At 38.5% G+C, this 25,064-nt stretch overlaps 1 protein-coding gene across 1 annotated transcript in view; it reads left to right on the plus strand.

Moving 5' to 3' along the window:
* TPH2 (tryptophan hydroxylase 2) overlaps window positions 1-25,064 on the plus strand; it is a 50,524-nt gene that overhangs the window by 1,924 nt on the left and 23,536 nt on the right. The window contains exons 2-8 of the mRNA XM_002192425.7: window positions 1,371-1,523; window positions 3,960-4,143; window positions 4,239-4,339; window positions 7,185-7,252; window positions 13,222-13,418; window positions 15,073-15,208; window positions 19,718-19,844. Coding sequence (XP_002192461.2) covers window positions 1,371-1,523; window positions 3,960-4,143; window positions 4,239-4,339; window positions 7,185-7,252; window positions 13,222-13,418; window positions 15,073-15,208; window positions 19,718-19,844 — 966 coding nt within the window. The remainder of the gene's footprint in view (window positions 1-1,370; window positions 1,524-3,959; window positions 4,144-4,238; window positions 4,340-7,184; window positions 7,253-13,221; window positions 13,419-15,072; window positions 15,209-19,717; window positions 19,845-25,064) is intronic.

Raw genomic sequence — 25,064 nt, forward strand, 5'->3', positions numbered from 1 at the left:
TTAATTGCTAAAAAATAAACATATGTGAAACCTATTCATATATCATTATGCAAATTGGTTTTCCAGATTGTTTCCTTGTGTTCTAATAAACAATGAGTAAAGACCACAGAGACTTAGCATACTTGGTTTAAATGTGTCTGATTTCACCTGTGCCTTTTAAAGAGTGTTAAAAGATCTGTTTAAAAAGCTGAATTTTCAGGTTATTTTCTGTAAGCTGCTTTAGAATTTACAATTTTATCAATTTGAAACATTGAAATAGTATATGTTTTTAATGCAGATCTGCATATTTTATGGATTATAACAAAGCAGTTAGCTTTGTTATCTACTGAAGACTTAATTTCTCCAGTAGTAATAGCCTAAGTATCGCAAAATGCAGACTGCTTTTTGAAAATCGTGGTTGGTGTCATAAAAATTGTCTATAAAGGCTGTACTGTTGGAATTTCAACAAGATTTAAGATTTAAAAATAGCATTTTTTGGAAAATGATGACTGAAATTTTGCTTAAAACAGTCTTGGACTCACAAATTCTGAGACGAATGTAAGAGTGGCCAAGGATAGTGTAGTTTTCTGTATTTTTTTGAGTTCCTCAGCTAACTCATCTTCTGTGGGTTGTAAAGTTTTTCACAATGAGAACAATCAGCCATTGGAATAATCCCCCAAGAGAAGCAGTGAATTCCCCAGCACTGGACAATTATAAGATTTGGCGTGATAAGGTGCTGGGTCATCTTGTCTAGACCATGCTTTTGCCAAGAAAAGTTGGACCAGATAATCCTTGAGGTCCCTTCCAACTTGATATTCTGTGTTGCAGTCTAAGCATTTCTGTTATTGTTTATATAATCAACAGAGGTTTTGTTTTCTCAGGGAGAATGGCATTACGTGATAACATTAATTGTACTACGACAGAGAACATAAAGTTTTGGCTTTAGATGTAGTAATGGTCAATACAAAAGTACAGACCAGTGTACATCTTCATAAATTGACTGGTACAAGTTAGGATACCATCCCTGTGATCTTGCAGCAATATTCAGGTTTTAATAACTGAGCTGCAGGCTTTAGCAGTAATTTAGACCGTCTCCATTTGTTTCACATTTACTTCTAATGATAGCATTGCCCAAATAATGCCATCATATATGTAACCCATTTATGCTTTTCCTTAGGCTTTAAAATTTTTTTTTGTATGGCCTCTTACATAATCTTCTCTAGCAGCTGCCTTTAACCTGTGATTCTGATTTCAAGTAAACACATGACCTTTTCTTTCAAATTAAGCCAGGAGGAGTTCTGTTCAACTATTTTCAAACAAAAATTTCTCATGGGGGAAATTTCTCTTGCCTGTTTTCATCTGAGATGATTGTATTTTTTATCTTTGTGTAGCTAAACAGGTCAAGTTCTGGGAAAAATGAGGAGAAGAAAGGGAATAAGGGAAATGGGAAAAGTGAATCTGCATCTGAAGGTGGAAAGACAGCTGTGGTGTTTTCCTTGAAGAATGAAGTTGGTGGATTGGTGAAAGCTCTCAGGCTGTTCCAGGTAACGCTTACAAATCATTTATGCTGGCTGAGGATGCTACTGAGGCCAGGCTCTTTGCTGATATCAATCTAATGGACTGTGGCAGGAGGAATAGAGTGCAGCTACATTTGCTCTGCAGAACTGAATAGAAGTAACTTAAAATTTTATGGACCATTGAACAAAGCATTTTGGGCTTGTGAAGGGTTTTCTGAAATAAAATTTGACAGTGATGCTGATGTTCACATGGTTCACTTTAGGTTTCTGATGTGATTCTCAACACTGTAAATTAGACTTGAAGTTGTCTGTGCAGGCCACAATGAAAGGAGACAGTTTCAGAGAGCAGTTTAGAATCTAATACAATCAGGTGATGCTGGTGGAAGCCTTGCTCGGTCTTGAAATTAGAGACACCTTTAAGTGTTTGCAGGGTCAGGGTTTTATGTGTCTAACTGGAATGTCAATTGTGAGGTATTGGTTCCCACACAGATCTCTGTGCAATCAGTGCTTGTCAATCAGAGTCCTGGTCAGGATGCTTGGAGGCATGTCTGAGGGTCAGTAAAGCAGCATAATAAAAGTCTTAAGTTGTCCAGTCTGTGCAGTGAAGAGAAAGGTAGGAGGTGGCTTGGAGCCTGCCTCTCAGGCCAAACCATCAGAGGGATGTAAGTGTGGGATCACTGGGCATTACCAGCCCTCACTCATCGTAGCCGGCTCTGGGAACAGATTCCTACGGCTGGTGTAGATTAGACACACAGATCTCCAGCCAAGAAAAAGACGCAAGTTAGACCCACAGGAGGGAGCCTGCCAGGAAGCAAGGTGTTTGACAAAAACAGGGAGCCTTGCTTGGTCTTGAAATTAGAGACATCTAAAAGTGTCACATCTCCTCCTTGATTAAGGTTCTCTGAAGCAAGAGAAGTGTTGATTAAGATGTCCCAAAGCTCATTTTCTATGCTTGACCACAAACTCTCTGCAACTCAGACTTCAAAGGAGGTTTATGTCCAGCAGCCTAGCTCAGCTCCTGCTGGGCTGACTGCTAGCAGTGACAGCTCTTAGCTCACTTCCTAAGTGAGTGAACAGAAGTTGCAGTAGGAGTTGTGTTTTCAATGCAGCTGTTCTCCAAGGGTTAAGTGCCTAAATGCAGTTCTGGCTGAAATGCTGGTATGGGTTCATACCTGAAATTCTGGATTTAAACATCTGCTACCTCTTCTTGGGAATAGGCATAGAACTGACTCTAGTCTCTTAAATGTGTCTGGAAGATGTGGCAGGGATCTCCACCTCCATCCATGCAGTCACTTAATGATTTGAATACTGCAGGAAGGAGTGCAGAGTTTTGTTCTTAACTTAAACTAGGGAAGACAAAATTGAATTTTTTATGTGATTGGGTTGCTACACTGTATACACAATTATGGAGCATGCCAGTGAAAAAACTGCTGTGTCTGTATATCCAGAGGTGTAAAAACCGACACTGCTGGTTGGCTCTGCCAGGGGACACCTCCACCTGAAATGAAAATTTATGTAAAATACAGTGGGCAAGTGGAAATACAGGCATAAATTTCTTCCCATTTGGAAGTCAACAAATGTTTTATTGGCTTCACTGTTTAAGTGCAAGAATAGTTGTGAAAAGTAATAGATAGTTTTTGTCTAACAAGAAAAAGGAAACATCAGGCTCCACAGGAGGTCAGTCATGTTGAGAATAGCCATCTAATCCAACCTGTTTTGAAGCAAGGCTGTCACACTAGATCAGGTCAGCCGTAGCACGTTATAGTTATCTGTCTTTGTATGATACCCTTAGCAGACCAGTAGTTGTGGTGGGAGAGAGACCCCTTAGGAAAGTTTTCATGCTAGAAGTATTTACACAGTGATGTTTGATGGGGATGTCGCTATAGAGACTAAACTGAGTTAGATTTTAATTATATTGCTGTTAACATTTCATGTTATTGATAATTGCAAAGTAGATAGGTGAAGATTGATACGTGTATATTCTCATAAAAATATTTTCTTCCTCATGTAGTAAGGTATATCAAGTAGTATGTTTAATAACATCTATTTGAAGAAGCACATTTAAATTAACATCATTATTATGCAAATTGCCAATTAAAATGGAATTAGAATGTAATATTTACAGCAAAGATAAATATAAAATTGCATTAAATAAATTAAAAAAAGTGTTATACTGTCCTCTGTAAGAGATTGCTTTGGTTAGATAAAATGAAATCATTACTTGGCTTTCTTCATTAAAAAATAATTTTATTTTTACTTTCCACATAAGATTTTTTTTTTTGTCATCAGTATTTAGTATGTGTCACTAACTAATCCTATAAATAGAAAATGGGAGTACTTTTAATAAAAAGACTTTTTCATAACTGGAAAAACCTTCCTGAGCAATGTGCCACCAGTATTGCTCTTCTGGCATTGCTCTTCTATGTATGTCTATATTTCATCTGTTATTTTGTCTTTCCACAGGAAAAACACGTGAGTATGGTTCATATTGAATCACGAAAATCAAAGAGAAGGAATTCAGAGGTGGAAATTTTTGTGGACTGTGACTGCAGTAAGAAAGAATTTAATGAACTGATCCAGTTGCTCAAGTTTCAAACCAATATAGTATCTCTCAATCCACCGGAAAACATCTGGACTGATGAAGAAGGCAAGGCTGTTTTTGTATCACTGACAGATGTTTTGCACAGGTATCTCCATGATCTTACACTCCAGTGCATTCAATTTGCATTCTGTTTCCTACAGATCTTGATTGTGTCCCTTGGTTCCCCAGGAAGATCTCTGAGTTAGACAAATGCTCTCAGAGAGTTTTGATGTATGGATCTGAGCTGGATGCTGATCACCCTGTAAGTGTAACACGAAATTGTCCCACAGATGATTTGTTGGGTTATTTGCCAGTCCAATAAGAAGCCTATTGACTGCTGACTGTTTTCAGAAGATGAGGACTGGTTTCTCTTTTGTAGTTTCAGTGAATTAATTTTCCTTTTCTGTAGAAAGATACACAAAGTGCAGGTTCTCCACCAAACTTATTCATTGTTTAGCAAGTACATCCCCTTTTCTACTGTTTGCATTAAAAAAAAAGTAATTGGTTGATAGAAAAGTTTCAAACTTTAGAATTTAGATCAATATGACCTTCAGTTCTGCCAGAAGTAGCTCTTGGGTAAGAATTCCTATTATCAATATGTGTCAGAAGAAAGAATTATGAAGGAATTATTCGGCACTCAGGAGGTAATTACAAGATAAAACACAGAAACATGTTCCTGTTTTTTGTGAATGCAGCAAATGGGAAGGTGTCTCTCATTTCTCAAAATCTCCTGACTTTGGTGGCAGGAGACAAGCCTGCATGCACAAGTAGTATCTGTAGTAGTGTCAAATGCTCAATGCAAAAGACAGAAAAAAGGTGTCTGTTATTGTTTTATTTCTTTTTGCTAATGGCCATAAATGCTTAACCTCTGAGTCTTTAGATGGAAGATGATTGCAATAATTTGTGTTAAAATACTTTCCCTTTCTATAAATCCAAGTTTTTTGATTTATAAATCCAAATCTATAAACCACTGAATGACTTGACTGAAAGACACTGGTGGTAGATGGTTATATTAATTCCTAAAATAGGCTGGATTAAATTGGCACTGTCAGAAATTTCCAGCTGAAAGGAAGTAGGCAGTGAACTAAGATATCTGACCATAAGACTGTCTTGTAAGAGAATCAGATTAAACTCTATCTGTAGATGGTAGTTTCCTTTGGTTTTTTGTGGCACACATTTTTTGCCGTGGTGGGAGCTCAGGCGCAGATTCTCACCCCTGTGCACACAAGCCAAATGGAAACCATCACAAAGATCCATGGCCCCACTGTCTCTGGTATCACCTGCCCACATACCAGCCACAATCATCATCATCATCATCACCTTGCTTGGTTCTCAGCCTCCTCTGTCATGTCGGAGCCCTTCCCATACTGAGTGCCCATAGTCACGGAGCACTTTCCTGAATCCTGGTTTCTGCCATATACTTTTTGATGACAAACTAGGATTTAATTCACATTTTCTCTGAAAGGAAAAGCCTGTTGATTATCTTCAACCATTTTCCATAATTTGATTCAAACCAAGGTTGTAGAGACAGCTCATTCCAGCTTTGAGTTTATGGCTGTGACAGGCCATTGGATGCTGTTTTATGTTCTGAGCTGGTACCTTCATTAAATACTTGAGCGCTCTGCTGAAAATTTTCCTTCAGTTTTTCAGAAAACAAAAAAAGACATTTGCATTATATGAATATATATTGTACACTTGGGAGGACTCTTACAAACACAATTTACACACCATTTGTTAGCCTATGCAGCATGCTAGATGTTAGAAATGGCGTAAGAAATCTGTGACTGGCCTTTGAAAAGCACTCCAGTTGCCTGCCCTGTTCCTTAGCAGTATGTGCCAGAGGACCAAAGAGATTTATCCTATTACAGAACCGGTCAGGATAGCACCACTTCAGCAGCTTAGCCTTAACCCACTCCATAATGGCTAATGATTTCAGTCTCAGTTTCATTACATTTGACAGGCTTTTAAGTCCCCTGTGCTGTCTTCCATCACTTTCCAGGTCTCTTGAATGGTCTTCAGCTGAGTAACTCAACATTTACCTCAAAAGGTATTGAGACAAGGAGGCTCCCCCAGATTACAGCAACCTTTTGCCAGTCAAAGAAGCTTTTCTGTGTAGCAGTGGAGGTTTGAAGGCTTTCTGTAGTCCTGTGAAATCCTCCCATACTCTGCCCTAACAGCACAGCTATGGTTATGGGGCAGTAAAATGTCTTCTGAGTTTTATGGAAGCTCATACAAGTATTTCAAATCAAGCAATGTTATATTTTCATTTGTTTCAGTATTTTGCATGTCTATGTGAGAGTAAGGAAAAAAGACATTTTAATTTTCAGGGGAAATCTTAATTGCACTTTCTGGGTTACTAACTGGGTAACTTCAAGAACTCTTTAACCTTTTCTTATCTTCAAGATGTTGGCAGTTCTACTTTGAAAATAGTTTACTCTTCTTAGTCCAAACCTGAAGTGTCTTTATATTTTATAGATAAAGAAGAGATCTGCTCTAGTTTTGAATAGCTCAAAAAGTTGTAATTGGCCAGCATGTATGTGTTATACAACTTTTTTGCTCTTAATGTGGAAAAGGTGTGAGCCTACTGTAGCCCATGAGGTAGAGCCCTTCCTTTGTAACTCAAACTGGTGCAGCAGGCTGATGGTTCAGTTCCTAATGTATTGGTTGAGATGGAAACTGCTGAAAAAAGAATCTTCAAAATGATCTCTAGATGCTTGATCCGAGTGAAGAAAGAAAAACCAGGTAGATTATTGTGCTATGCACCTGTGTGTAGATCTCAGTTCAGATCAAGGAAAACATGAGTGAGATAAAATGACAGGAAGAAGTTTCACTTTTCAACATCTTGGATGAATGACTGTACCTATAAAAGGTAGAGAGCTCTCTTGTCCTCAAGAGAGCACAAAGCTGTCTTGAAAGAGCACCTGTGGAACTCTGGTGAAGAAAAAAAAGAAAAAAAAATCCTGATTTTCTCTTGCAGTCCAGTAGACAGTGCAAATCAAAATACAATGCAACTAAATACTAAATAAACACTTTAATGATGTATTTTATAATTATTACAGCTAATTTTATGTCCTTATTGTAAATTGCTCTCTTCTTCCTTGCTTAAGGGATTTAAAGACAATGTCTATCGACAGAGAAGAAAGTACTTTGTGGATGTTGCCATGAGCTATAAATAGTAAGTACTGGCATAATTCTTCCCTGGGCTGCTGACTAGCTAGAATTCATGCTCTACTTAATTCTGTAGGATGAAGTTTAACAGTAGACAAAGTCATCCTTTAAACTATGACTAGTTTAGTATAGGCTATAAATTACAAACCTGATGCTTGGAATACTGTTATATTTTTGATACAGCTACAGGCAAGTAAAGCATTTGAAATGCAAGCACTCTCTCTTTTAGCATTTTATTCACAGCTGCTTAAACTTTGGAAAATATTTTACAGGTATTTGCATGTCTTACTGACAAACTGATGCACTGCTGAATCACACATATCTAGCATCCCTACATAGTTGGAAGAGCTCACTAAACCCCAAAATTATTATTTTCTTTTGGTGCACGGACTATACTGGGCTGAGGCCAATTACATGAGGTTCAACAAACCAGGTGCAATGTCCTGCACCTTGCTCTCAACAACCTGCAGTGCTGCAGGCTGGGAGAAAATGGACTGGAAAGCTGCTCAGTGGAAAAGGATCCAGTGCTGGTCATCAGCATCTGACCATGAGCCAGCAGTGTACCCAGGTGGCTAAGAAGGCCAATGGCATCCTGGCCTTTATCAGAAATGGTGTGTTCAGCAGGACCAGAGTAGTGATTCTCCCTGTGTACTCAGCACTGGTGTGGCCACATCTCGAGTCCTGTGTCCAGTTTTGGGCCCATCACTGTAAAAAGGACATTGAGGTGCTGGAGTGTGTCCAGAGAATGGCAATAGAGATGGCAAAGGGGCTGGAACTGAGGTCTGATGAGGAGTGGCTGAGGGAGCTTTGGTTTTTTAGCCTGGAGAAAAGGAGGCTCAAGGAAGACCTTGTCACTCTCTACTCTTGCCTGCAAGGAGGTTGTGTGAAGTGGGGGTTGGCCTCTTCTCCCAAATAACAAGTGACAGGCTGAGAGGAGATGGCATCAAGCTGCACAAGGGTTTAGACTGGATATTGGGAAACTCTTTTATTGAAAGGGTAGTCAGGCATTGGAATAGGCTGCCTAGGGAAGTGGTGGGATCACCACCCTGGATGTGTTCAAAAGGTGTTTGGATGTGGCACTTTGGGACAAGGTTTAGTGGTGAACATAGCAGTGCTGGGTTAACAGTTGGACTTGGTAATCTGAGAGGTCTTTTCAACCTTAACAATTGTATCATTCTATGATTCTATTTGATGCTGCAAAATGCCATTCATCGATTTTGCCAATAGAGCTCTAAATTTCTTAGAATTTAGTCAGTGCATTTCTATGTAGTTAGAGAAGCTCGTGGCTGCACACAAGTAGAATGCAAGTGTTTTCTTATTCTGTTTTTTTCCCTATTTCAAGTCAGTATTTTCAATTTGCTACAGTCTCTGGAAGTTAGGAATCTTGCTGTTCTACCTACAAACACCTACTGTGTTGCAATTTTCTTGTCACAGAAGCACTCAACTAGTTCTAATCCTACTCTAGGTTTTATTTGCAGCAGGTTTAAACCCTCATTCTCAAGGGAAAGAACATATTAATTTCATGTTCTTTTCCATTTTCTTCTCTACACTTCTTTAGGTTTTTCATTTTTTCTCCTTTGAGATTTCTACCTATGTGTTTTAAGAATACGAAAAGTGTAAATTTGTTTCCACTTATAGGAGGCACATCCTGTCAGGAATCAAGTCAAAACTGAATTTCTGAAGGTTTTTCAGTATAAGGCTATTATACAACCTGCAGGAGGCTGGGGGGACAGAAGGGTTAAGTCTGCTTTTGACCATAAAATTCTATTTTTCCTCTATTGTTGTCCCAAGGCAGTCATGAAGCTATTACCAGTCTTACACATGTGTAGGTGCTAGTGTTCTTTCCCCTTTCTTTCCACCCACAGTGGCATTTGTTTAGCTGGGTGCTCACGACACGCATCCAGCACACTGAGCTACTGCCTGCTGGGGCAGGTGTTTATTAGTAGAGAAGCTCTCTAGGCTGCCCAGGTAAGCCCTGAGTTTAGCCAGCCTTCAAATGTGGATTGAGATAGCTTTTTTTTTTCTTTTGTTGTTGTTAGAATGTTTGTTTAAAGCTGATTGATTTATTATCTTTCTTTTAGTCTAATGCTTCCAGTGAAGTTAGTGCTTCTTGTCGTTTACTGCAGTGTGAAATGTCAAGTGGATACCTGTGGATGAGGGCAGGCTGTGTGTGCTCTTAGGCTCTTTCAGTAAGTGGGATAGTTCTCCATTTATCCGTGATGGTGGCAGTAGTGCTGTGCATTTCACAGCTGCTAACTTGCTGGTAAGATCTTCCTTCTTTCTCCCTCTCAGCTGCCTAAGTGCTGGAAAGGTGATCCAGCTGGCTTACTAAGCAGTAGTTGGCCTTTTGCTTCAAAGTGTGGCCTGTTTTTTTACCCTGAAACCAGAAGATAAACACATTTTTGCAAAATAACAGAAAGTAATCCTGCATACTTCCAGAAAATAAAACAAATTGGGGAAAGGAAAACCTTTTTCCTTCTTTAGATTTTGAAGGCTTAAGAACATTTTTCAGGTACATTACAAAAATGATACAATCCAAACCAGAGGTTATTTGAGGACCAGATCTTGTACTTCAGCAAAACTCAAATAAACTCCTTCATTCCACTACTCTTTTCAAATCTTTAAAATATTGCAAACTTGTCCTAGTATTATAAGCAGAAAGAAAAGAAGAGGCTTCAAATACTCTTAGCCAGGCACCAGAAAAACTGTGAGACCAGTGCTTAGGGCAGTTATCTAACATGTGTCAGAATCTCATTCATACTTCAGATCTCCTGGACTGGTTATCCTTACCCCCCAGGGATGTGCTGTATCTACTAGTCTGTACAGTCAGTCTGTCTCTGGGTATCCATGGAGAGACAACCTCAGTATCCTGTTGCAGCACAGCCCAAGCCATGCTGAGGAAAGGCAAATCAGCTCAGTGAAAGCTGTTCTGCTACAGCTGGGCTGGTTCTGGTACCCATGCTGTGGAGCTTGTCATCAGTCAGCATTAGACAACAGTCTTGTCTGTTGTCTAATGACTATTTACTTATTTCCACAAAAAGAACAACTCTTTTACAAGGGCTGCCCTCCTTGGGGACAAACATCTCTCTGTGTCTTCCAGGCAACTGACTTTCCTAATCACTTACTGAGGCTTGATGTGTTTCTACTTTTCATTTTCCATTGTAAAAAAACCAACAACTCACATTTGTTTCCTTAAAAAATCCAGCAATCTGGCTGCAAGGAATTGGCTCCATAAAAATTTGAGTTGGAAATCCCAGATCAGCATTTCCTTTATGAATTGCTACTGTTCTATAGTGGTAGATGCTTTGCTTTGCTCGAACATAAAGTGGTGTCTGTAATGAAGAGAGAAAAGAGAAAAACATTACCTAGAGAACTTAAAGGAGCAGGTATTTGCTGGAGCTGGCTGTTAAAGGAAAAGACATGTTAATAGAGCACAGAAGTGAAGATCAGCTGTGTGAAATAAATGGACCAAAAAAGCCATAAAAAATCATATTCCTCCCTCCTTCACTTAGCTTCTATCCTAAAGATAGTGAAAATGCGTTAATCTTGCTAATTAGTCCTTTGAGACTGATTAGGATTTGGAAAAGTGTTGAGAAAATTAAATCTGTAGGAAACAGACGATGTTTAAGAGGGAATTAATAATATGAGTTGATAGCTCATGACCATGGCAAAATGGAAAAACCCTATTTTAATAAGGAGAAATAAAAATTCCGATTAGGTTAGCTTGTAGAGTCATCTTAACCACAAGGAAACTGGCTATGCAGATTGGCCATTTTCATGATTTATTGAAATGTTTGAGTGCAAGGTGAATCTTGCATGTTGAAATAAGAAGGTAAGAAATACGAAGTTTGCAGAGGTGAGGGAAAAATACATAGATCCTCCCACAAGTCTGGCTGCCTCTATAAAGAAAGCAGTATCACAATCAGCTGGGAATAAGATCAGCTCTCCTAGGCATGAAGCCTATTAAAGAATTAATGTTCAGTGAGCCTTACTTTAGTACTAATGAATTAATTAGAACAATAACTAAGCTGTAAACTTTTTAGTGAGCGGTGAGCAAGCTTCAGATCCTTGATTGTGTTCATGCCTTTCTAGTGACAGGCTAAATAGAAACATGAGCTTTTCCACTGGTAAAACATATCTTCCTCTTTGATGTGCCAGTGCTGACCTATAATGGTAGTATTCATAGTAGAGGTAAGGCTTAAGGAGAAGGGATGAGGGTGGGTATTCTGGCAAAAGCAAATGGTTGGAGTAGCAACCTGCTTGTATCTGTTGTGTACAGTACAATTCAGAATAGCTATGCTATGTTTTCCATGAGCTGGCAGGAAGCTTAAGGCTGATGAAGAGGAAGGGCAGATACTAGACCTGAAGGACTGTCTCCCACTGCAGGATGGGCACAGACCCAGTGCAGCTCCTGTGATGAGAAATACTTCACCAAACGTGTTGCAATTCTTGTCATGTCTGCAAAAGTGGCTGACAGGGAACTAGTGCATGTATTGGATATTCAGCAGTCCCTACCAAGTACGAGCACCTCATACAAAGTTGCCTTTGACTGACAGATAACTGCCACGGATCAAAATCCTTTGATATCATGAAAGGCAAGGGGATTAAATAGTAAGTTTTCAATAAAGATGAGGGGACAACCACAATGAATGTAGGGCAGATGATCCTCCCTTGTACATGTAGGGACTGCATAGCAGCAATCAAATGTGACATGAGGGCTTATTCCTTGTTACCTCGTACACTGGAGACAGGATTATGAATTTAGCAGCAGCCGGCAGCGAAAGGCCAGCACTGCGGTTCTCCTGCTGCAGTGGAGCTGCCTGTGCCTGACATGCCTGTTCAGCTGCTGTCTGTGGTACTGGGGAAGCTGCAGCACCGGGCTGGGAGTGCCCACGTTGCCATCCCTGTGGCAGGAGAGTGAGAAATAAGGACTGATGGAGTGGAGGAGGATGCTGTGAATCCCTTTGCCAATCTGTATGTTGTTACAGTGCAGGAGAAGATGCCTGAGGAGAAGGCAGATTGCAGAGATTACACATTCTAGATTTTGAATATTAATTCCAGAGGAACATTATAACAGTCAATGACATGAGATGATGGCCCATGGCCATGCATGGAAAATTCCTTACAGCTAAATACAAGGCAGTGCAAGTTGGAAGGATCTCTTAGCAATGTTCACACTGTCAGTTTTGAATTAACTGTAGCTACTCAAGGCAAATCTTGGGTGTCAAACAGATTTGCAGGTATCCTGGAAGGCTTCTGCTTTCCAATGTCTGTACATCTGTGCAAGCAGGAGGGGGCAGAAGAACAAGGCAGAATTAAAACAAAAGGCTTTTTGTGTTTAAAGGCTTAGATTCCTCTAGGCTGGTCTGCTGGTTCTGAGGTTATCTTCCTCCTAATATAGTCCTGCATGAATTCAGGGTTCCAAACATATCTGCATATGTAAGCAACTGTCTAAGCAATAAATACACATTTTTTAATTGGGTCCATACATTTCTATGTAATAGCCTAATCTTGACCCAGCTTGATGTTGTGTGAATATTATGTATTTTAAAGAATGGATAGAGAATGCAGTCTGCTGAAGGTCTTACTCAATCTACTTGTTAGACTGAAACGGGATCTTGAGCCATCATCTTGCAAAGGTACCAGTGGCAGTAAATGGAGAAATATTAGTCTGGTATAGGAACATGGTATATAAGAAATCCCTCTTTCTACTATGATATGTACAAAGGTTAAGAAGCAATGAGATTGCTTAGTAAGAAAAACAGTTCTTAAAGAAATGATGCAATATGTATATCATAGCATCAAGAAGTAATTCTAAGGAACAAGCATCAAGTTGTCAATTAAAAATAGTTCATATAGTTTTAATAGTTTCATTTGCCTTTATTTAAATAATACTTTTTGTGGAAATGTTGCTATCTACAATCTGTCTGCAGTCTCATTGTATTCAGATGTATTTTGTATTTTTTTTCCCAATAGTGGTCAGCCCATTCCAAGAGTGGAGTACACAGCTGAAGAAGTTAAAACTTGGGGGGTGGTATTTAGGGAACTCAGTAAACTCTATCCCACCCATGCTTGTCGTGAATATTTAAAAAACTTTCCTCTGCTGAGCAAGTACTGTGGATACAGAGAAGATAATGTGCCTCAGTTGGAAGATATTTCTATTTTTCTTAAAGGTGAGATTCCTATTTGGTTTATCAATAGATAGGGTTTCATGAAAGCACTCTTTTTTGTTAGTATTGAGTGAAAAGACTCAGAGCACTGTCAGTGGCCTTCAGGTTAACCTGAAGTATCATTCTGGTTTTGTTGTTCTCTGTGGCAGAAAGTTTTTTGAGTCAAGACAGTTTTATGTATGTATTTGCAAGTATGAAATGGAGAGAAATTAATCAGCTGAACATGTGAAGCATGATGTTATCTTGTACAGGGAAAAAATCCTTTGGTGCAGTGAAAAGGAAAATCTGAGCTAGCCACAGATGGGGACTTCTGAAACTGCACTGGGTATCCCCCAAATATCCAGGCAGGAAAAAGGGGAAGTCAAATGCCAAGAAAATTGAATTTAAAGAGGAGGGCAGGTTTGGCACACTGTTGTATAGTCTGATGAATATGAGGCTTTCTGGAGTGCTCAAGACCTCATGAAGCTAGTCCTTATATTTGTATGTTGCAAAAGATGTGTTGGACACTGTAGGTCATGTGGTACTTCTCTTTATTTTTTTTTAATTTTTAAGTATCAGTGTATTACATATTTAAGTTCAAAAATAAATTCTTATTTCTAATTTGTAATTGCAATGTATCCTATATGGACAATGTGGCACACATGGAGATGTTTTTGGCCCTAGAGGAAAATTCACCAAAGAGTTAATTTAAGAGTTTAATTTCTCCACAAAGGTCCCTTCAGATACATATATTTGTTTCTTAAATCTCTTACTCAGGAACTAAAATATTGTAAAAGTGGATGTTTGAAAAAACCTGACTTATGTGGTGGTAAGAGAATAATTAGCAAAGCATTTTATCCAAATATATATATATAAACAAGATAAAGGAAATAAAGAATTTATAATGACAAACTTTCTTTCCTCAGCCTATGCTTCATATGCTGGATTTGATTGTGTCCTTCTGGGTCTCTCATGTGTTGTGTTGCAATCTCTAAGGAATGATGCCAAATACAGATTTTATTCTCCCTATCTAGAAATTCAAAATCTCACGCTTGTTTCAGAAATATGTTTTCAGACTACATAGAGCAGGTAGTAGTACCAGTGGCAGAAAAACTTGAAACATTGTCCTATAAAAACTTTGAAAGAATAAAGAATTAATTCTGGAGAGAAACATACTTTTTGAAGTCACTGATGAAATTGTTTCACTCTGGGACTAACCTGAAAAAGGAACACTTAAATATTTCAAAGAGAACCTTAACTATAAAAATCAGTATTTTATTGACACAAACAATTTTATGTGTAAAAATAAGGGTGATTTGTTTTAATCCTATTCTGTTCTGTTAGTTTTTGAACATATTTTACATGTTTTCCAATATGGAAACTTCTGTCCCATTTGGTACCAGACAAAAATTTTTTCCTTAAAATTTTAAGAACATGACTTACAGCACCTTAGCATTTTTTCCTAGACAAAGATATTCAGGCCAACTTTGAAATACCTCAAGCTGTTTTTATTATACATATGCTAGCAATGCAAAATACTTCTTACACATAATAATTGAAAATGATGTGTGGTGATCGTCAGGATTGTATGTGTCATGCTTCTGGTAGAATAATTAACAACAGCTCTGTTACCAGAAAGTGATACAGTGTAATGTGGCCTTTTATTATCTCTCTTCAGAAAGGTCTGGCTTCACAGTGAGACCAGTTGCTGGATACCTGTCTCCCCGTGACTTTTTAGCTGGCTTAGCATACAGAGTCTTCCACTGCACTCAGTACATACGGCACGGCTCAGATCCCCTCTACACACCGGAACCGTAAGTTGCTGCCTTTGCTTTAGTACTGAAAGAATATGCTCACCAGTTTCTTAAAAGAACCAACTGAATTTGGAAAGATTGAAAAGAGGACCCTTTCTACAAAATGTGAAATTCTTCTTACACTGTTGATGACAAAATCCTTCACATTGGCAGGGCAGAATTTAATTCAAAGTCTTTTTTGTTGGCTTTTTACAAGGGTCTTAAATAACTGTGTTATTTATATAGTGTGTCAGAAATACTATTTTAATTATATTTCAGTAGAAAATGGAGTTTTCACCTAAAAATTTTGAGACAGTGTCTACAATTTTATTTTCTGCTGGACAGCTAGAAAGAAGCTATGGAAAAAAAAAAAACAAACAAACCCTGAATATCTTGAAAAAACCCTGCTTTCAGAATTTTAATTTGATCTTCTTTGTTCCCATTTTTATTTCTTTGGACAAGATTGCACAGCTGAACTTCATTTCTCTCCCATAACACAACACAAGCAAGACATGGAGCACTCTTCTCTTACCAAGAGAGAATATTAGACATGAAGCCTGTTACAAGGAAATTATGACAGAAATAAGAAACACTTTAATTATGACTTTTATGGGACAGCATTTCAGATTTTCCAAAACAGAATATTGTGAGTTAGTATGAAATATTTTGGCATATGGTCTTTTGATTAAAACTGCGGAAAAAGAAGATCAAAGAGATTTTAGTTCTTGTCTTGTGGTATATATGTTGTATTCTGTGCAGTAATAGCAGAACAGTACATATCATTTAGCTAATATAGAGGTAGTTTTACCAAAGGTATCTGCTGATCTTGTAACAGGAGTGACATTTTTGCAGTGAATCAGTCATCAGGCAGTTAGCATGAAATTGTAGCTGTGGTTTAATCCACTTGGACTACTTGAGTATGTTTGATTTTTTCCAAATTTACACAAAGGATTCATACATATATATTCAGCTCCAGTTCTGTAAACATTTGGACTCCTGCCTAAGTCTGATTTCATGAATTGACTGCCAAAACCATGGAGTAATATTTTTGACTATAAAAGCTTTAATGTCACGGCATACTAAGCTGTATCTAAAATGCTGTGGCTTTGTTCTGTCAGAAGTCACCAGGTGGTGCTGTTAGACACATCTCTACCTTTTTCTTCAGCATCTGAGAATGGGGCGAAGTGTTTGCTGAAATGCTCTGAGGCTAGCTTTGTGTGCATGTTTCTTTTGGAAAGAGGTGGTGATCCCTGAAGGAATTCATAACCTCTGCAATTAGAACTTAAATCTCTTAAATTTGTAGGAAAATTGATAGAATGGAAAATCTTGAAAGAAGGGCTTGGATGGAAGGAAGGGCTGAATCTCTTCAGGTCTATTTAAAAATATCTGTAGATATTTCAAAAAAATAAATGACACAAGGGATGTACCAGGCTTTGCATCAATGCTTTCCTCTCCTGTGGGAAGCCAGTGTTTCAGGCTGCAGCATGTACCAGTGTTCAGCAAAAGAATGATGATGTTTATTTACTTAGTAGAAACTAGAACGTTTTCATCTCCTGATAAAAGATTTAGGTACATAACTCCAACAGGATTAAGGCAATAACATCTTCCAGGAAGCAATTAAGTGTGTCTGTGCTTTTCCTGATGTTCTCTGGTTCATTGATTTGTGTATTTGAGAGCCCTGCAGTTTTCAGGATGCTGCTTACATTCAGAATTATGCAGTGGATCATAGCTGATCCTTAGCAGTAATGGCAGCTGCTGTTTTGGCAACCTTTCTGGTCATGCTGTCTGGAAAGTCACTTATATAATAATAATCACAGTTGAGTTAGAATGAAGCTTTTTATTCCTTATTTGGGCTGAACTTAAAAATTCATAATGGTTCACATTAGTTAAATAATGTGTACTGGCTACCAGGAACTCCAGAGGAAAATTTTGAAAATCCCTTTTAAAATGTGTTTAAGTTTCTTTCCATAACATAGAAAACACAGTAAGTGTTACCAGAAGTGTAGAGTGAAAGCCTGGTGCTTTCTAAAATCAGTGACAAAACTAAATTGACTTGCGTGCGGACAGCTCTTCATCTTCTGCGGTAGCTGCAATGCCCTGAGATCTCCTGGTTGATATATAAAGCTATAATGAGGTTTGCTACAGGTCCTGGCTGGTGAATGTTGCATTTCAATGATATAAACCAGGTAAAAAGGCTCCCTTTGACTTCAGTGGACTTTCTGTCAGATTTAACACCCAGGCTACAGAGCTAGATACAAATTAGAGAGTTTATTTAGTTTGATCTCTATCACTACCATATGCATTTTAAAACATATTTCTTCCTGATTTCAATTATGTTTCTACTGCATTCACAGAGCTACGTAGATTTCTTCTGTTTTATGAACTAATTTACTCCAAGAAAAATCTTTTACTGTGAAAAGTGCATTACAAAAATCTTATTTTCTCTGAGCAATGTGTGTGAATAAATTAAAGGAACTTAATTATTTTCAGAATAAGACAAAACAAAAGAATCGAGCCTTGGTAGTTAAGCAAGAATTATATTGTTAAGACTATCTATAAAGCGCCAGACTGGCAAGGAAGTCTAAAAGACTCCAATGACAGTCCCAAATACTGGTTCGTGTTTCTGCCTGAAAGATTTTGTGGTTTTGGGTTTTTTTTGTTCATATTCTTTTTGCTTTAAGCTCCCCTCTTTGTAACTGCACATTCAAAATACTACTTTACATAGCTTTAATGGAAGAATCTACAAGCTAAAGGCATGAGAGAAATATCTTCTGCCTCCTCATTCTTTTCCCCTTGCCAAGAGAGACAAGTTAATGGGGTTAGGCTTTGTCTGTTCTCATTTTGTCTGCAAGAGTGGACATAACAAAGGCCATGTGTCCCAGCGCACAACTGGGAATAAATCATCTTTGCTTATTTGTTTCTGGGGGTTGTGGCTTCAGCACAGGAAAATAGAGAGGTAGGTACTAGCTCAGGTGTCAGGAGCAGTGATGCTGCTGTAGAAGCCTGCCTGCAGATGAGTGTGCTTACCTGGAGCCAGGAACTTGGAGCCAGCTTCACTGTTTGCTTCTGCTTGAACTACTGATACAAAGCTAAATACAGCTGAACTGATGGAGTGTAGCACAGATGCTCAGCAATTAGTGTCAGTCTGCTTGGTGGAGGTAAGAATTGGTGTGCTGGGCTTCCAGAGAATGGGCTTTCTGACCCATTTTGATGTTGGAAGTTGATGGCTGGAACAAACAGGTTCCTCCAGTGAATTGCTTGGGTCTGTCAGACTGCAAACTACATTTCCCAGCTGTCCTTTGCATTATTAGTGAGCTAAATCTTGCAGGAGAATATAGAAAAAATTGTGATTGGAATGGAATTAATTAAAGAAGGGCCTTTAGCTTTGATGCTTATCCAGTCAAGTGATGCAAACCACCAACTTCTATTTACTACTATCCACCTACACATTATTGGTTCAGACTTCTTGGTGAGGATACTGAGTAAGAAGACTTTAAATTATATAGAGCGTTGTTTTTCTGTTCATGATTTATCTGAAATGTCATGTTCTGTGACTTTTCAAATGAAAATAGTTTATAAAAGAAAAATTGGATGATTTTGAGTAGAAGGCAGAAAACTTGATGTTTTCTCCCTGCCTTTAAAACATTTGTTTACAGCTTGGGATTAAAAAAAAAAAAGGAGGAATGTCTTGAAACGAGACATAAGCAAAGGAAATGTCAGATTGGATTTTTAAAGTGAACTTTACTACCAAGTCCATTATTTCCTGTGAACAAATGCAGCAAAACTTTCAGAATTGTTTGAAAGCTTTTGTAGATGATGCATGTGCACTTCCGTTAGCGGTTTTTTGTACACTTATGTCTGCACTTTGTCATGACTAACAATGCACTTACAGATGTGAACAGCTGTTATTTTTGAAATTACTTGGATTCTCTGCTTTTTCTGAAATCTGTTTGCCGAAAAATAGATTGAATAACAAAAGTACCCAGTAATTGCAGTAGGATCTCACGACTAAATGAGAAATTAGGCACACATAAATCTCTGTAAATATTGCCCCATATTTCTGGGGGCAAGTGGCAAAATGTTTGATGTGGAGTGCTACCCAATTACAGAAAGAGAAATGGACAAGGGGAAGAGGGAATGTGTTGGATTTTGATTTATGTAGAGAGAAAAGCTGAAAACTGTACTTATGGGACAGCTGGCTTTGCTCTGGGCAGTTCAGTCTTTATGTCACCAAGTCTGAAAGATTGTAGTGATCAGGCTCTTCCACTCAATCTGGAAATGATGAGCAAATCATGGAACAGCTGGGGTTAAATGATAAATGACCTATTTAACAGAAGCAAATGTGTGTGTTTCTACCTACACATAGAAACCATATACGCAGAGAAGAACTACACTGTAAAAAACATGATTCATTGTAAGGCTTCTAAGGTAGGGGTCAGACCCCTGTAAAATGTCTTATGTTAAATTAATTATAAAATTATTATGGTAATTATTTCTGTAATGACTCTTTTTTCATTTCCATTCCCTTAGGGATACATGCCATGAACTCTTGGGACATGTGCCTCTACTTGCTGATCCCAAATTTGCACAGTTTTCACAAGAGATAGGACTTGCTTCACTAGGAGCATCTGATGAAGATGTTCAGAAATTAGCCACTGTGAGTCAAAATCTTTTTGTGGCATGCTCTCTCCTCTCTCCTCCTTTTTAGCTGATGAACTGATGTGCATTGTTGTATTAGTGCTGACTACATTTTCAGGTTCCATATCACTATAGTTTGACAGTCACAGAGCTTTAAGGTGTTCTTCTATTGTTTTGAAGAAGACCAAAGCTGATCACACTAAGTAATCAGTTTCGATTTTTATTTTCCATAATCACCAATTTTCAGGGCTAGCTGAGATGAATTTTGTCTGCTTTAAGGTGCTGGAAATGACTAAGAAAAGTAAACTTGGAAAAAAACAAAACATAAAACATTTTGATGTGTGCTCTGATCTCTAGACTGTTAGATCCCCAGAGGTGGCCACTTTGGCTCTTAGCACTGATATTTCTGTACTCACCGTTCAGTTTTGCAGCCCTTAATTGTATTCCAGTGTGTGATGGATTTTAAGATGACATTGCATCCTTGCCTGCTGCTCCCCTTGGAGACTATGTAGTTACTGAGCCAAGGCTGTGCAGCAGTAGATCTAGATCAAGACCAAGCGCCTCAACCAACAGCTGGGAGATGGATTCTCTCTTGCATCAAGTGAGTCACAAGCCAGCAGACAGTGTGAGCTATCTGTGTGTTAAAGCTGTTAGATACTGCTGAGACTGGAGCCTTCATGACCTTTGTGTGAGGAACCCTGTCAGGCTGTCTTGACTCTCCACCCATGAGCACCTGTTAGTCCTGCTTTATTGCCATATTCCAGTAACTGGGATGCAGCCCTTTGCATCATGACATAAATTAGTGACCACTAGTCTTTACCAGTTGCTTTGTTCAGTTGTTTTGACTTACTGTATATTTTCTTTGGTGGATCCTGTTAAAATTAATGCAGCCAATAATTTAAGGAATTATTTTACTCCATATTTATAAAGCTCCACATTTAAACATTTTATCTTCTGAAAAATTCTGTGAGATCGAGCAGAGGAATCGGTGACTTTAAAATTTTGCATCATACTGCTGCTCTTCTACACAAGTGCAGTGGGGATTTAAAGGCTTGGAAAGAATTGTTGGATGCAGAGTCAAATTAGGTTCAATTAAACTGCAGAAGTTTTGATGTACTGTCTTAGCAGAGGCTTAGAGTCCTATCTGCCAAAAAAGGTGTTTGTACCCCTTTGTTTGATTTGAATCCTGTTTGATTTGAATCTTCTGGCTCCTTACAGAAGAAGCCACTAAATTTAATCAAACTGTTTTCACTCCTTAGTTAGACAGGCTCAATGTCTTGATCTTGGCCAACTTCTCTCATGTGATTCCCAGTGCCTTCCTTGTTTTTCTAATGGATGTCTGTGGAGAAAAAACTGTATGGAGGAATCATGAAAGTTGTGTGCTTATTCCCACATGTGCTTGGGAGGGACTTAGTAGGACTAAGTACCTAAGTAGAACTTAGTACCTTGCCATAACATGCAGCCTTAGGAGAAACTACCTAACTGGCTGTCCCTGTAAGTATTTTGAGGAAAATTTTATGCCCAAATATTTCAGCCCAAAATAACCTTGGATGACATGGCACTGTTGCAGAGGAAAGGTTGGTACTGGGCTGTTTGGGTAGAGATATTAATATAAAGTGACCTCTGAATATTACATAAATGCTTGTACTCCTCCCCCTCACAGAAGTTCCCAGTTATGATTGACTGTGTCATCTGAACAATGAGCTGCTCCTGAATCATAAACCAAAAAATAAAAGGAGACAGCTGAATCACTTTCCTTTATCACACTGAGAATCTGATATCTGAGTCAAAGCTGATTTCTCCCCCCGTGCTGGAAATAGCTCTTTCAGGTGGAAGAAACATTTAGAAAGAGTCTGGCGGTGTTATATTTTGTAGGAGCACAATGAGAGGCTGTGCTCCCCTGGGGCAGATGCTTGACAAATACAGAGATGTTACTTGCCCTAAAATGTGCAATGTAAACAGCCAACTTGAGAGCAAGTAGAAAGAATACCTCTCAGTGGTGAGGGTGAGGAGGCCAAGAAATTCATTCAGCTGGGCACCAAATGTCACCTGAGGTGCCATTGACTAACTTTTGCAGCATTCAGTACCATTTCCATCCTAAATAAAAAACAGACACAGTAAGCTGAGAAATGCCAGCCAAGAGTCTTAACACAGAAAAGCATTGCAGGTTCCAGTGAGGCGACTTCAAAGTAAATAGAGAAACGAATGGAGAGAGAGTATGCATATTAATGAGCTTGAATCAATATGCCCAAAGCAAGCTTGCCATTAGCCTGACCTGTTTCAAAAGATAGTGACATTAAGTGGTGAGCCATTACAGGGAGGACAATGGCATTAGGAAGAGAGGAAAACACCTCTTAGGAATTCAGACCAGAAAGAGAAGAATTATTACAGGTGATTTCATAATCTTTTGCTCCAGTCTGCTCTCAAAAAGACACTGTATATCAGCTTTGATAGATCTGCTCTTTGTGCCCTGCCATGAGCTGCAAAGGAAATGTCTGATATTTTTTGTCCCTGCAGGGCTGACACACTGGATGTAGAGCAAGCTGAAGCCTGGTGCCTGGGCAGACTAGAAATGTTTTGTAAATTGCAATTAGTCATGTCTGTGCAGCCCCATCGAGGGCAGGAAATAAATGGGAGAGCATTGCAGGGGCCCTGGTGCTGGCCAGCTGGAGTGAGAAGAATGGCTGCAGGGGAAGAGAACTGAAAAGGCAATAGGCAAGTTCCCTTCATCCTCTTGGGTTCTTGTAGTCAGATGGGGGAAAGAAGAAAGGAATTGCTTCTGCTTTGTCGTGAGAGTGGAACACTGAAAGAGCCAAAAGATTATCTTTGTAGTGGTTTATTGAAAGATTCCATTTTCATTTAAAATATTTTAGGAGAGTAAGAGAGGAAAGACACACAAAAAAAAAAAAAACGGTGACAGAGATTATGTTACTGAAACAGAGCAAAATATTTGCACCAGCGACTTCTTTTTATGGGGTGTGCTATAATGCAGTTTCTGATTGAGGAAATACAATATTGGCCATGCATGTCTTGGTTCTAATTATTATCATCATTGTTTCTCATATCCTGTCCTGTTCTGATTGATTTTCTAAAACTGTTTTTGAGCTGATTTTTCAGCATGTCTGGTCTTTCTATTTTCACATTGTACAGAAATAAAAAAGGCTATCTTTTCTGCTTACCTATCAAACCATTAACTGTAGAAAGGACTTGACATGAGGTGTTTCAACTAATTTATGTAGTATATAATTTACAACATTTAACAGCACATAATGTAAAGTTTTGCCAGGAAAATTATACCAAAAAATACGTAGAGATTTACATTTCAGTGTTAACTTGTAATTTGTGGACTTGGGAGCTGTCTTTGTAAAGCTGCAAGTTGCTAAGCAGGAACCTGCCTATCTTGCTAATCACAGGAATGACTCCTGACTCCTGCTAAGTTGTCTCAACACAGCTCAGGTTGCTCCTTCAAGATGCATATGTATAGGATGTGCTTGTGTAGGTGAAATTCAGTGGGGGTGGTTCAGAGAAGGGGTTAGCAAAATGTCTTTTTCATGCAGTTCATCACCAAAGCTTTCCACCCAAAACTTTGGTCATTAGGGCCTAATTATTTGCACTAAGTTTTTTCCCAGTCATTTCTTGCTGGAAGTTACATTTAAACATTCAGTTCTTTAGAGTTGTGAAACTTTCACCTTTTCATCTTTCTTGATAATATTTGTTCTTGTATTTTAACAGCATGAGACAGTAGAAATCAAAAAATTTCTTTTGTTCTGGGTCTCCTTTACATGGAAAACCACAAAAAATGCTTCTTAATTTGAAGGAAATTCATGTGATGAGATCTTGTAAATGTATTTCAGACTTGTTATGAATCTAAAAGTTTTACCTTGCTTGGATGGTCACTGAGGCCAACAGTTCATTTCTAAAGCTAACTTGAATTTTTCAGTGTATGTATCACAAAAAAAAAAAAAAGTTTTAAAATTATATACTGGCTTAAAACAACATTCAGGACTACCTCTCTGGGTTGTGGTAATTCTTGTGATTTTATCAGCCTGTCTTCCCTCAGAATTTTCTGGTCTTGTTGACATCATTCTAGTCCTTTTCCCACACAAGATCTGGCACATAATTCAGAACAATTTTCCATTATGTTTGCTGAGGAGATAACCAGAATGGAAGAAATGGGAGCATTTCAGATTAAGACGGAAAAGCATTTCGTAACTTAGGGAAGACTCAGCATTTGTGGTCTCGCTAGATGGAATAGCCTCTCATCTTCACAAATAACAGATCAGATTCCCCATAGGGGCTATTTAGTACTCTTAGGCTGAAAGTATATTTTGTGAACTGGCTTGCTGTCTTCCTCCATGGATGAGCAAATGGAGTTGAGAAGAAAATTTGAGATTTCAAACATTTCCACTGTACATCTAAAAAATCAAGACCACACGTCTGTTTTTCATTTGTAGTTGTGAAATGATTAATAGGGAACTAACTATCATTTTAAGTCTGTGACCGGTTCCCCTGCTGAAGCTATTCTGACATATAAAGCTAGTTATGTATTGGCCAACTGAAACCTGGTCTAGCAATCCAGAAGCTATGGCAGTCACTGAGCATATTGAAATTTAACATTCAAGTCTTTGCTTAGTCTTTTTTCTGTATCTCAGTTGCATATCATGTATGTGTGACAGATGTCAAGAGTGAGCACAGTGAGTACCTTAAAAGCAGTGATGACATAATGGAGTTTCTTGCAAAATTATTACTTCCAGCTACACTCGTAGCTGCTGAATAAAGGAGCAGAAGCATAGCTGGGATTGTATACAACTTAAAACTGGTTGAGTAAATTTTGATGTGCTTACATGAGACATATGAAATTACTCTGATTTGGGCTGTATGTCACTTAAGGGAGATGAATTAATTCCCAGGGTAAAAGCTAGGACAATAAAGCTGAAATCAGGTATGATGGATAACTATAGACAGGCATTGTCCTGTTATACCATGATCTGTACTGTTCATTACTAGGTGGCCTGGGCAATGTTTCTGGTCCTGTCTTTGACCAGGCAAAACCACCCATATAAAGATGCATTTGAAAATCAACCAAGTGTGAAACCTGACACTTTAACAAGGAGCAAATGCAGATGAAATTTTGTGGCTTTCTTGACCATTACAAAGTCACACAGGACTTTGAATCAGGAGTAAAGGATAACTTACTAATGGATTACTTTGTTTGGTGAGGTGTTGCTGGGCTCACTGA

The sequence above is a fragment of the Taeniopygia guttata genome, chromosome 1A (assembly GCF_048771995.1).
Source record: "Taeniopygia guttata chromosome 1A, bTaeGut7.mat, whole genome shotgun sequence".
In the NCBI taxonomy this organism is placed as follows: domain Eukaryota; kingdom Metazoa; phylum Chordata; class Aves; order Passeriformes; family Estrildidae; genus Taeniopygia; species Taeniopygia guttata.